The 13,383-nt window shown below is 46.5% G+C and overlaps 1 protein-coding gene across 2 annotated transcripts in view; it reads right to left on the bottom strand.

Annotated features, from left to right (window-relative positions):
• RNF181 (ring finger protein 181) overlaps positions 1–13,383 on the bottom strand; it is a 33,513-nt gene extending 20,130 nt beyond the window's left edge. Inside the window, exons 1-2 of one of the 2 annotated variants that reach the window (XM_073653718.1) lie at positions 13,249–13,383; positions 8,846–8,941 (exon numbers count right to left, since the gene is read on the bottom strand). In XM_073653718.1, coding sequence (XP_073509819.1) covers positions 8,846–8,931 — 86 coding nt within the window. In that variant the 5' untranslated portion in view covers positions 8,932–8,941; positions 13,249–13,383. Of the gene's footprint in view, positions 1–8,845; positions 8,942–13,184 lie in introns of both variants that reach the window. The other variant, XM_073653719.1, reaches the window with a different exon arrangement.

Here is a 13,383-nt window from a genome sequence, read left to right as displayed (position 1 = left end):
GGATGGTGCAGACCAAGTAGCAGCTTTACATATCTGGTCAATCGAGACATCTGCTCTCTCTGCCCAGGAGGTTGCGACAGCTCTGGTGGAATGAGCCTTAATACCGTCCGGTGCCGGAACACCTGTAGATGTATAAGCTAGACAAATGGCCTCCCTAAGCCACCTAGCAATAGGTCCCTTTGATACCCCGTGACCTTTCCTACTCCCCTGAAAGGCCAGAAAAAAGGACTTGTCCTTCCTCCACTGACTAGTCATGTCTATGCACTGTAGTAATGCCCTTCTAACATCTAGATTGTGGAACCTAACCTCCCCGGGGTTTTTAGGGTTACTGCAGAAAGAGGGAAGTACAATCTCCTGATTACAGTGGAATCTGCATACAACTTTTGGAAGGTACGCCGGATCTGTACGCAGGATGACCCGGTCCTCATGAATTTGGGTGTATGGGGGAATCAACAGAAAGGGCCTGCAGGTCACTCACCCTACGGGCAGACGTTAGGGCCACTAAGAGGATGGTTTTGAGGGTAAGGATCTTCGGAGAGATAACCTGCAGGGGTTCAAATGGGTCGCCAGAGAGTGCATTTAAAACCAAATTCAGGTCCCAGGGAGGAACTCAGAGCCTGAACTGGCTTAGCTCTGGAACAGGATTTAATGAATCTAGAGACCCATCTGTTCCCTGCCAGGTTACAATTATAGAGCGCCCCAAGTGCGGACACCTGAACTTTAAGTGTTCCCGTAGCCAATCCCAAGGTCACGTCCCTTTTGTAAAAACTCTAGGACTTCTCTAACTGGAGGTTTATCCAACAATGGGGAGTCTATAAAATCCAGGAATTTTCCCCAGATTCTGGAATAAATGTTAGTGGTTATGGGCTTTCTACTACCCAACAGGGTAGAAACTAGGCCTGGTGAAAACCCCCTATTGCTCAGTAACAACCTCTCAAATTCCAAGCCGCCAGATGGAAACCTTTGGCTTGTGCATGGAATATTGGCCCCTGGATGAGAAGGTCCGGCCTGTCCGGCAGGACCCAGGGATCTGAGACCGACATTAGGCGAAGCAGGGGGAACCAGGGTCTTTTAGGCCAAAAGGGGGCTATTAGAATTATCCTCACAACTGCCGGGATTATCACTATCGGTGGAAACGCGTAGGCCTTCCTGAACTTCCAGGGAATGTGGAATGTGGAGAGCGTCTACAGCATAGGGATTCTCTGTTGGATTTAGTGAACACAATCTCTCCACCTTCCTGTTCGCCCTGGTGGCGAACAAATCTATGTCCGGTGACCCCCATAGCTGGATAATCTGTTGGAAGACTATCGGGTTTAGAGCCCACTCTCCTTGTCTTAAAGTGTGACGACTGAGGAAATCTGCTCTTGAATTTTCTACCCCCCGGATGAAAAGAACACTGAGGGATGGGAGATGTTGTTCTGCTAGATGCAGGATCCTGTTTGCCACTACCATAAGGGAGCGAGATCTTGTTCCTCCCTGGTGATTTATATACGCCACTGTCGTCCGATTGTCGGACCTGATCTGGACATGGCGAACCTGCATGTGGGGAAGGAAGCCTATCAGGGATTTCTCCACTGCCAAAAGCTCTTTTAGGTTTGATAATGCTTCTTTTTCGTGACGTAGCCAGAGACCCTGAACTGAGAGCTCTGCCAGATGACCCCCCAGCCAGAGCCACTTGCATCTGTTGTAATTGTGTGGTCAACTGGTTTGGACCATTGTAAGCCTGCGGTCAGATTCTCCCTGTTTGTCCACCAGGAGAGGGAGTTTACTGTCTGCAAAGAAAGAGATCGTTTTCTTCCTAAATGTCCGTTGAAGGATTTCTGAGCCGACAGGACCTCCCACTGAAGAAGCCTCATATGACTCTGGGCCCATTTGACTGCCGGCAGACAGGAAGTCATGGAGTCTAGTAGGGACTTTGCTTCTCTCAAGGACATCACGGGAGACCTTATGGCCCTTGAGACCAGGCTGATTATTTTGCAAACCTTGTCTTCCGGGAGGAAACAGGATTGGTGATGGGAATCTAGGGTCAAGCCCAGAAAGATCTGAGTCCTTGAGGGGGATAGCTTTGATTTTTGAATATTTATTAACCACCCCAGGTGATTTAAAGCTGTCCTGACCTCTAAAAGTTGAGAGGAACAGTGGTCCTCCGATTTCCCTATTATCAGAAAGTCGTCCAGATAGGGAACAATCACCACGTTCTTGATTCGGAGAAAAGCTGTCACCTCCGCTATAACCTTTGTAAACACTCTCGGTGCTATCGAGAGTCCAAAAGGTAGGGCAGTGAATTGGAAATGTCTCAATTGCCCTTGGATGAACAGGGCTACCCTTAGGTACTTCCGGTAGTCTGGATGGATTGGGACGTAATAGTAGGCATCTTTTAAGTCGATGACCGCCATGAAACAATTGTGGTGTAAGAGTTTCACTGCAGAGTTCACTGATTCCATCTTGAAAGTCTGGTTGATTATCAGCTGATTTAGACTTTTGCAGTTGATAATGGTCCTTAAGGACCCATTTGGTTTTTTTATCACAAACAGGGGGGAATAAAATCCCCATCCCCATTGTGAAACTGGAACTTCGTGAAGGACCTGCTTGTTGACTAAGTCTAATACCTCTGATTCTAGAGCCATCTGCTCCTCCCTGGACTTCCTCCTGGAGGTGATCATGAAGGTTCAGTGAGGGACCTGACAGAAACGTATCTTTAGGCCATTCTTTATGATATCCAACACCCAGGGATTTGAAGTGATGGCTTCCCAAGCTGGGATAAAATGAGAAAGCCTTCCCCCGACCTCTAGCCTCGCATCATTGGGGAGATTTTTTGGAACTGGAGCATGGTCCTCCAAACATGTAACCAGAGTCCTTTTTAGATCTGGGCTCCCATATTTTCCTTTCTCCCGGAGGGCGACCCCGGTTAAATCTCTTCCTCCGAAAATAGGACCTTTTTGTTTCCCCCGTGAACCCTGGGAAACCTCTCTGTCACCAGCCTTCTCCAAAAGCTCGTCCAGTTTTTGGCCAAACAAAAGTTTACCATCACAAGGAAGAGAACAAAGCTTATGCTTAGATTGTAGGTCTCCTGGGCAACCCTTGAGCCACAGGGCTCGTCTGGCAGCATTAGACAAATTCGCCGACCTGGCAGCGAGTTTAACTGAATCCGCTGAGGAGTCAGCCAAAAAAGCAGATGCTGCTTGTAGCAAAGGCAGATTGGAGAGGATTTTATCTCTGGACATCTTTTTATCCTTGAGCTGGTCTCCTAATTGCTGAAGCCACACCATAAGTGACCTAGCGACACAAGTGCCTGCTACTGCTGGCTTCAGGCCCCCTGCCGCTGCTTCCCAGGTGTGCCGGAGGAAGGAATCTGCCTTCTTATCCAGAGCATCCTTTAGGCTGCCCGAATCTTCCAGGGGTAGGGATGATCTTTTGGATGATCGGGCGACAGACCCGTCAACTTTAGGAATTTTGTCCCAGGACCCAGACACTATCCTCGAAGGGGTACCTCCTTTTAGAGGATGAGGGCAATACTCCTGATTTCTCCGGCTTCCTCCATTCCCGGTCTATAAGGGTCTGAATTTGGGGATTCACTGGGAAGGAGCGTCTTTTTTTTCCTCCAGGCCTGCGAACATAATATATTCCAGGGACCTGGCTGCCTTCTCCTCCCTCAACCCCATGGTAGATCTGACCGCTCTGACCAACTTGTCAGTATCCTCAATAGGGAAACAGGGCCTACCACTGTCTGATGAAGAGGAGGATGCCGAATCACTGAGGCAAAGATCCTCTGACTGGGAGGATAAATCATAGTCGGAGGAGATATCTTTATGGGATCTTTTTTTTCCCCCTTTAGTAAGCCTTTCAGGGAATCCTGCACCTCTGAACGGATTACGGACCTCAAATTAGAAGCGAAATCCGGGGTGCTCTCCGCTATAGTTTGGTTAATACAGCTTGCACAAAGCTGTTTCTGCCAATCTATGGAAAGGGGGGCCTGGCATAAGGCGCAAACCCTGTGCTTCTTTTTGGCGCTACTCTTCTTAGGTTCCTAAGGAATGAAGCACATAACTTTCCATTACTATTAAGTGACATTCACGAAGATCACTCACCCCTGAAGTCACAAAAGGGTACCGGATTTGGAGGCTGTGGCGGGACATAAGACGAATCCCTTCTGGATGGCCCTGAAGCGTCCAACACCTTACTCCTCCTGCTGCCGCTGCGGTTGCTGGAGCGGCCGTCCGTGTGCGAGGTGTCCGACTGCTTTTTCCGCTGGCGTTGATGCGGTGGAGGGGTCAGCTGCTGCTGCTCCTGGCTATCCTGGTCTGCCATAGCTGCTACACCCGAGCTGGAGTATAAGCAGCGCTTGTCAGGAGCCCCCCCACCTTAAATAGGGCACATCCGGACCTCCTCCGGTCCATGTGTCCTCCCCCCTCCTGACACCCACCGGCCGATCTTTGAAAAAAACGGCCGGCAAGCGTTTACAGGCCGCCGCCATCTTGGTTCCGGGTACCGCCCCCGACGTCATCGGGCACGCCTCTCCCAGCGTGCACCGTGCCGTGACGTCAGGCGCGTCATACCCGGAAGACGCTGCTACCGACGTGTGACCAGCCAGGAGCCTGCGGCAGGGAGAGGACAGCGCAGTGGTCTGCGGGGAGCCGGAGCCCTCCTCACCGCCTGCGCCCGCTCGGACACGGCTCCAGGGAACCGCGGACGGCGCTTCTGGGACCTGGAACCCGGTGCAGAGGCAGGTGCCCACTCTTCCACACCGGAACGGGCCCAGGTAAGAAGACACCTTTCTTCAGACAGGTTCCCATCAAGGACAGGAAACCAACTGAAGCGAGGGAGAGGTACCGCCCTTTTATTTCAGACGGTTTCCTGTCCTTGGTGGGGCGGATCCCTCTCTCAAGGTGTGCTGTCATGGGTGAGGGGAAAAGAGTAATTGCCTATGCTAGTAGAAGACTTCGACCTACCGAGAGGAACCCGGAAAATTACAGTTCCTTTAAGTTGGAGTTCCTGGCCTTGGTCTGGGCAGTCACGGAGAGGTTCAAGCATTACTTAGCAGCTTCAAAATTTTTAAAAATCTTTACGGACAATAATCCGCTAACACACTTGGATACTGCAAAGCTTGGTGCATTGGAGCAGCGCTGGATGGCCCGGCTATCGAACTACAACTTTACCATCAAGTACCGAACAGGCCGTGGAAATGCAAATGCTGATGCCCTATCCAGAAACCCTCAAGTACATTTGGAAGGGCTTGAAGAAGAAACAGATGACTTGGAGGAAATAGAACTTGCAGCTTTCCATAAAAGTAGAAAATGGCAGAAATCCATATCTACCAGAACCGTCAGGATGTTGCACTAAACCTGCTGCCTCATTATGGATGGAAAGAAACCCAAGACAGCGATCCGGCAGTGAGCCTAGTGAAGAGACTGGTAACCCAACCGGATTCCAAAATTGAGAAGAATGCTCCCCCAGAGGCCCAATACCTGTGGAAAGAAAGAAGCAGGTTAATTATCTATAAAAAACAATTGTGCAGACGGTATATCAAGCCAAGGACACATGAAATGGTATGGCAAGTTGTGGTTCCAAAGAGAGACGTCCAAATGGTATTGGAAGTGTACCATAATGGAGCAGGACACTTTGGATGGAGAAAACTGGAAATACTGTTACGTGAGAGGTTTTATTGGATTGGCATGAGGTCTTCCATAGAAAAATGGTGTAAAAATTGTGGCCCATGCTCATTAAGAAGAGGAGATCGTAACAACCAGAAAGCACCACTCCAGCCTATCATAAACAAACAGCCCTTGGAACTAGTAGCCTTGGATCATGTCAAACTCACACTAGTAGATCAGGCTATACTTATGCTCTTACCATGGTGGACCACTATTCCAGATTCCTAGTGGTAGCTTCTGTGAAGGACTTGACAGCTCAGACAGCAGCAAGAACCTTTCAAGCTTATTTCTGCAGGCCACATGGATATCCAGAACAGTTATTGACAGATCAGGGTCCTGCCTTTGAAGCGGAAATATTTCATGAGTTCTGTAGCTTGTATGGATGCATGAAAATTCGTACCACGCCTTACCATCCCCAGACTAACGGAATGTGCAAAAAAATGAATCACGTGGTAATAGAATTGATGAAGACTCTACCCTTGGAAGGCAGAAACAGATGTCCAGAGAAATTACCAGATCTTATTGACATCTATAACAACATCCCAGTAAGCTCTACTAATTGTACCCCGGCATACTTGATGAGAGCGAGACCAGGAAAATTGCCAGTGGACTTTGAAATGGGCATTGTAGTTCCTGAGGAAGACCCCTCAATTGCAGATTGGAATACTAGAAGAACAGAACAATACAAGAAAATACAAGAGTGTGTTGAGAAAAGTCTAGCAAAATCCAGAGAAAGACAAGAAACCAATTTCAATAAAAACGCACAAGGAATCCCGTTAACCCCCGGAGAATTGGTTTTGAAAAGGAAAAAGAGACTTCATAAGCTAGATAAGCAATGGGAAGAAGAACCATACACTGTATTACCATCCAATTTTGACAACCAGAAAACCTGTCTAATCAACAAGGATAATGGAAAAACAACAGCAACAGTGTCCCGAGACCACTTAAAGAAGTGTCCTCAACCCTTACAACAAAAAGAATATATCCCTTGTCCCATACCAAAAGAAGAGACGCCAAGGACAATTAAGACAATCTTAGGAGAGTTACCCGCAGATTGGCCTCAAATAGAAGGAGCATACTTAATTCCCATGTTGACATTCCCACAAACAGTAGAAGGATCAAGAGAAGAAGAGCCACCCGCTGTAGCCGAGCCAGGGAATCCTGCAATCGGAGTACCTGCCATTCCCACTAGGGGAGTGGGAAGACACTCCGGCATACCTGTGCTACGTAGACCAACACATGAGTCAGTAAGTAGTGTTCGCTCCACACCAGGCTTACGCACCAGTGGGATACCAGTTTTACGGAGGTCATCATGTATTCATTTTGGACACCCACTACTCAGATACAGGGAGTAAACCATAACAAAAGGGAAATGTAAATAGGTTCAAAAATGTAAATATGTAGTTAAAGTCAGTATATAGAAGGGTGACGAGTAGACCAAAACAGGTTACACCAGGTACACAATATAAAAAAGGGGTGAGTAGAGTTGGCGTAAGAAGTTGTCTAGGGAGAGCAAAATCTTGGCCAATAGGTGACTCCAGGGCCAAAGGGCCTACCGTGCTTATGACCGGGAGAGGCCCCTGCAGTACCCAGGACCCTTGCGCCGAGGCACACGTAGTAAATGTTTTGTTGTGTATTGTGAATTATTAAGTCTATTTGAATCTTTAAGCCTAAAGAGACTTTACCTCTTTGGACGTCTGAAACTTTTTGAAAATTTTTAAGAATGGACCGAAGCCACAGGACTGATCCCAAACAACGCACACATTGTTAGAGGAGGCCTCAAAAATCTCCAGAGTGAATATCTCTACCTGCACCGAAAACCTGGTTACCCTCCTGAACTGTACCTGTTACCGGACATCAGTAAAAGAAAGGTACTGAAACAAAGACTTAATGTGTGTGTGTGCCTACATTGACATTACTGCCTATAGCGTTCATAGAAGCCGTATGCCGATCACCTCAGCAACCATACACAGCGCTGGTAACCGATTTCACCAGTTACCACAGGAGGCGTCAGGACACAATTCTCCCATCATCCTCACCCCCATCCCTTTACTGACGGTCCAGGGCACGGAACCGGGAACCGACCAACCGTGATCCCCACAGAAGTAACCCATCCATCACGGTATCCGAGTACCCCTACCCCTGTCGACCCAATCAGATACTTGAAGGGAATCTGTCAGAGGTTTTTGCTATGTTATCTGAGAGCAGCATAAAGTAGGAGCAGATTGACACATCCCTGGAATCAGGCTCTTACTGGGCTGCTTGCTGCAGTTTTGATAGAATCTCTGCTTGTTATGCTGTAGATGTAGCAGTGAACAGAATGTTAAGCCCTGTATAACCCCACCCACACCACTGATTGGCAGCCTCCTGTGTACACTGTCAGCAAGCTGCCAATCAGTGGTGGAGGCAGGGTTACACAGATTAGATGGACTGCTGTGCACATGAGACCTAGTCAGGCAGTGATAATCTTCTGATAAAACATTGATTGTATTGAAACTATAGCACACAGCCTAGTAAATGACACATCTCTGGAATCAGGATCTTTCCTTTATATTATACTGATCTCAGATTAAAAAAAAAACTGCTGACAGATTTCTTTTAACTCAACGTGGGGGGGGGGGGGGTTCTGCTTCTCTATAAAGGGACCAGCCAAGTATGGAGCCTTAAAGGCCACGCTCCATGGGAAAAAAAGTTTGCAAATTATTTATGGAAAGAAATCTCACAAGTACCACCTACAAGAGGTAGCTATCCTGCAGAGTCCATAGTCAGCTGGCCTCTTTACAGAGAACCAGTACTACCTCCACGTTGCCTCAAGGACATCACACTCAGCCAGACTCTGTTCTACACTGATGAGGAGCAAACACCCGGAAACAGTGTTCACAAAGGTTTTTGGCTTGACCTATATCCCTGGTCATAGTGCAAGGCTCATTAAAGGGTTGGATATTGACTTATAGAGTAACCACCTCTCCTAGGTGGCACTTGTGAGAGAGTCAATCTATGTGCCGTGAAGCCTTGGCCTTAGTGGGTGCAGGAGCAGCGACTATCACACCTTTAGCAGGGCATCTTATAAAGAGCTGTCAGGCACAACCTAGGAAATTAAGTGCTTATTCAGATGGTTCTGCTCCCCAGTGGGTCGTAGACTCCCTAAAAGTCTCCTTTCTTTTTATTCTTTACACCATGGTAGATTTCCTGACCTGGCCAGCTCTAACAAGGCATTCTGCCGGTACTGCTCCTCGGGGACTGTGGGCTCACAGTTATGTTCATCAAAGTAAGACGCCATCGAGGAAGGGCTGGAAGAGAGAAGAACAGAAGGTTATTCAAAGCTAAATACTAAAATATGACTTTTGGGTATATACCCCTATTATCAGGAAGACTCGGCTTCAGAGCCCAAAGGTGGCGCTGCTATAACTATTATTGACGGGCATCAGACTGATGGATATCTTCCCCTCTCCATCATATAGGATAATGGCGCCATTATATATTAGTCCCTTGGTACGGATTTGGCATCCGGAGGAGTTACAGGAACAAAGGCTCTGTTCACACTTTTTCACGAGTCAATGACCAGGCTATACCAGTGTGTCTACACAGTGCCCTACATCAGAGGCTTCCATCAAAGGCATACATTTCATATATACCACAGGAGGAAGAGAAAACAGAGCGGACATAAAACTAAAATTCTCAATAAAAATAAAAGAGTATGTCAAAGATTGGATCCAACTGTCACAGAGATCACAGGACGGGAGTCACGCAGAACCACCCGCTGTGATCTATGGAGCGAACAGCTCTCTGCTGGCCACTATCGTCCAATTACACGACTGGCCAACGATCAACGGAGGAGGCCGCAGGCTGTCTCCACTAATTAGTTATCGGAAAACTAACAGTGAGCGTATGGTATATACACCTCCGGATTCCAACACATGGAACATGTGTATATAACGCCGTACGATCACTGCTAACTCCAGACTACTCGCTGCCACCACCAATCCATTTTTTATACAAAATCCAGGCGGATTGGACGCCTGGTAGGTAGTGTATGGCTTTGAGGAGAGGCGATTTTATATTTAATTCAAAGGGAGGCAGTGTTTATGAAAACTATACAAAAGACTTTACAAAAGGGGACAAAACAATACAGCATATACAGTTACAGAAAATAAAAGGGATTAACAAGAGAACTTACTACACCAGTCACAGAGACGATTCAGTTTAGCCAAAGGAGAAAATTTCGATTGGCCGTTTCGCGAACAGGACTCCTGCGTACACGATAGGCATCTCTCTACACGAACACCGATCCTAATTTTGCTTGATCTATTCTCATCCCCTTAGTCCCACCCACACACTCCCCCGTGATAACCTCACATGGGCCAGATTGTGGGCTGGTCTCAGCCCTAAACACTAACAGCGAAAGCCACACTAAGAAGAATTAAAATTCCCCAAAAGATTAAAGGAAAAAACAGCAAAAAAGGGGCAGCAATGTTTACCTGCCCAGATCTTCAAAGCCAAATGCACCACCAGGATGTAGCAGACCCACATAAAGATGGCGGCTACACAGGTGCAAAATACTGATGAGACAATCACTCACAACCTACCATTTCATGGTGAGGGTGACTGCTTAGTATTTAAATTGCACAAAAAAGGCTTGTATAGGGCGCTGTTCACACTAGGGTAGTGCACAGTATCCGGCTTACAGCCTATTAGTTATGCCCATACTATTAGACTAGGCGGGCTGCCCGGTACTATCCAAGTGCTCCCCCTGGGAACAGACACCCTAGTTTACAATGCCCGCATCCTGGAATAAAAGTGTGCAAAAATACATATACACACAAAAGTTTGGACACACCTTCTCATTTAAAGATTTTTCTGTATTTTCATGACTATGAAAATTGTACATTCACACTGAAGGCATCAAAACTATGAATTAACACATGTGGAATTATATACTTAACAAAAAAGTGTGAAACAACTGAAAATATGTCTTACATTCTAGGTTCTTCAAAGTAGCCACCTTTTGCTTTGATGACTGCTTTGCACACTCTTGGCATTCTCTTGATGAGCTTCAAGAGGTAGTCACCGGAAATGGTTTTCACTTCACAGGTGTGCCCTGTCAGGTTTAATAAGTGGGATTTCTTGCCTTATAAATGTGGTTGGGACCATCAGTTGTGTTGTGTTGTGCAGAAGTCTGGTGGATACACAGCTGATAGTTCTACTGAATAGACTGTTAGCTGTTTTTTTCTTTTCATAATACAAATTCTAAGTAAAGAAAAACGAGTGGCCATCAGTACTTTAAGAAATGAAGGTCAGTCAGTGCAAAAAATTGGGAAAACTTTGAAAGCGTCGCCAAGTGCAGTTGCAAAAACCATCAAGCGCTACAAAGAAACTGGCTCACATGAGGACAGCCCCAGGAAAGGAAGACCAAGAGTCACCTCTGCTTCTGAGGATAAGTTTATCCGAGTCACCAGCATCTGAAACCGCAGGTTAACAGCAGCTCAGATTAAAGACCAGGTCAATGCCACACAGAGTTCTAGCAGCAGACACATCTCTACAACAACTGTTAAGAGGAGACTTTGTGCAGCAGGCCTTCATGATAAAATAGCTGCTAGGAAACCACTGCTAAGGACAGGCAACAAGCAGAAGAGACTTGTTTGGGCTAAAGAACACAAGGAATAGACCAGTGGAAATCTGTGCTTTGGTCTGATGAGTCCAAATTTGAGATCTTTGGTTCCAACCACTGTGTCTTTGTGTGACGCAGAAAAGGTGAACGGATGGACTCTACATGCCTGGTTCCCACCGTGAAGCATGGAGGAGGAGGTGTGATGGTGTGGGGGTGCTTTGCTGGTGACACTGTTGGGGATTTATTCAAAATTGAAGGCATACTGAACCAGCATGGCTACCACAGCATCTTGCAGCAGCATGCTATTCCATCCGGTTTGCGTTTAGTTGGACCATCATTTATTTTTCAACAGGACAATGACACCAAACACACCTCCAGGCTGTGTAAGGGCTATTTGACCAAGAAGGAGAGTGATGGGGTGCTACGCCAGATGACCTGGCCTCCACAGTCACCAGACCTGAACCCAATCGAGATGGTTTGGGGTGAGCTGGACCGCAGAGTGAAGGCAAAAGGGACAACAAGTGCTAAGCATCTCTGGGAACTCGTTCAAGATTGTTGGAAGACCATTTCCGGTGACTACCTCTTGAAGTTCATCAAGAGAATGCCAAGAGTGTGCAAAGCAGTCATCAAAGCAAAAGGTGGCTACTTTGAAGAACCTAGAATATAAGACATATTTTCGGTTGTTTCACACTTTTTTGTTAAGTATATAATTCCACATGTGTTAATTCATAGTTTTGATGCCTTCAGTGTGAATGTACAATTTTCATAGTCATGAAAATACAGAAAAATCTTTAAATGAGAAGGTGTGTCCAAACTTTTGGTCTGCACTAATATATATATATATATATATATATATATATATATATATAGCGCAGCAGCACTCCATTATGGCCAAGATACATAAAGACAATAAAAACATTTGAAAAAACTGTATTATTACTCAATGAGCTTTACTTACAAAAAAAATGGAGGTTCTTAGTGCATAAATTGGCCAATTCATGTGTGCCCATCAACCGCTGCAAGGTGACCTCCCATCTGATGGGTACTACTCGGCCTACATGCCTCTCTTGGGCTACAAGCCTATGACTCTGGACAGAACATGTCACTTCTGGGCTGAAACACCTACAATTTAAATGGGCTGGTAGAATAGAATATACATCACCTGCTGGCTTGTAGCCCAAGAGAGGCATGTAGGCCGAGTAGTACCCATCAGATGGGAGGTCACCTTGCAGCGGTTGATGGGCACACATGAATTGACCAATTTATGAGCTAAGAACCTCCATTTTTTTGTAAGTAAAGATCATTAAGTAATAGCATAGTTTATATCAAATGTTTTTATTGTCTTTATGTATCTTGGCCATAATGGAGTGCTGCTGCGCTTTCTTTTTATATATCTTATGCAGTTTCTGCAGCTTGCACCTGTTCACATTTAGGATGTGCTGGTCAGTTGTCTTACTGATCGGGTGAGTCACGTTGCCAGATCATTTTTATGACACATTGAGCACCACAGAAAAAACAAACAATAAAACAGTGTCGGAATTGCTGATTTCTCACCATTTCTCCACACTTGGAAGCGTTTTCTGTACATTATATGGTAAAATGAACGGTGTCATTAATAGCTACAACCCATCCTATGCAAAAACAAACAAGTCCTCGTGCAGCTATAAAACGTTACAGCTATTGGAGGAATGGAAGAGAAAAAAAATTAAAGTCGCAAAATGGCCAAGTCATGAAAGGGTTAAACCCTTGCCTATCCCTTTAAGTTGACTTTTTTTGAGCGAGTGTTCCTCACTGGTATCTGATACTGGGAGAGCTGGGGGACCACCATCACTGCTATTACAGCACCTACTGGGGGGGGGGGGGAGCTCAGCTTTCCCAGTGTCCTGAATGTCAGACTCCACTGACTATATAGTTCCTACATGTACCTGTGATATTACAGTCAGGCGCGGCAGCCGGCGGTGACGTCACGCAGACGCGGACAGCAGTTACCTGCTCACAGACCCCTACAGACGCTGCTCACATCCAGGAAGTCCAGCTGTGCAGGTGACACAGCTCTACATCAGCGCAGTCACCGCTCAACCAGTCTCAACCAATGACAGGAGCAGATGTTTCCTATCCACCAAT

The sequence above is a fragment of the Phyllobates terribilis genome, unplaced genomic scaffold, assembly GCF_046119375.1.
Source record: "Phyllobates terribilis strain yellow unplaced genomic scaffold, ASM4611937v1 Scaffold_11__3_contigs__length_659146591, whole genome shotgun sequence".
NCBI lineage: Eukaryota > Metazoa > Chordata > Amphibia > Anura > Dendrobatidae > Phyllobates > Phyllobates terribilis.
This window is presented reverse-complemented; position numbering and strand designations above follow the sequence as displayed.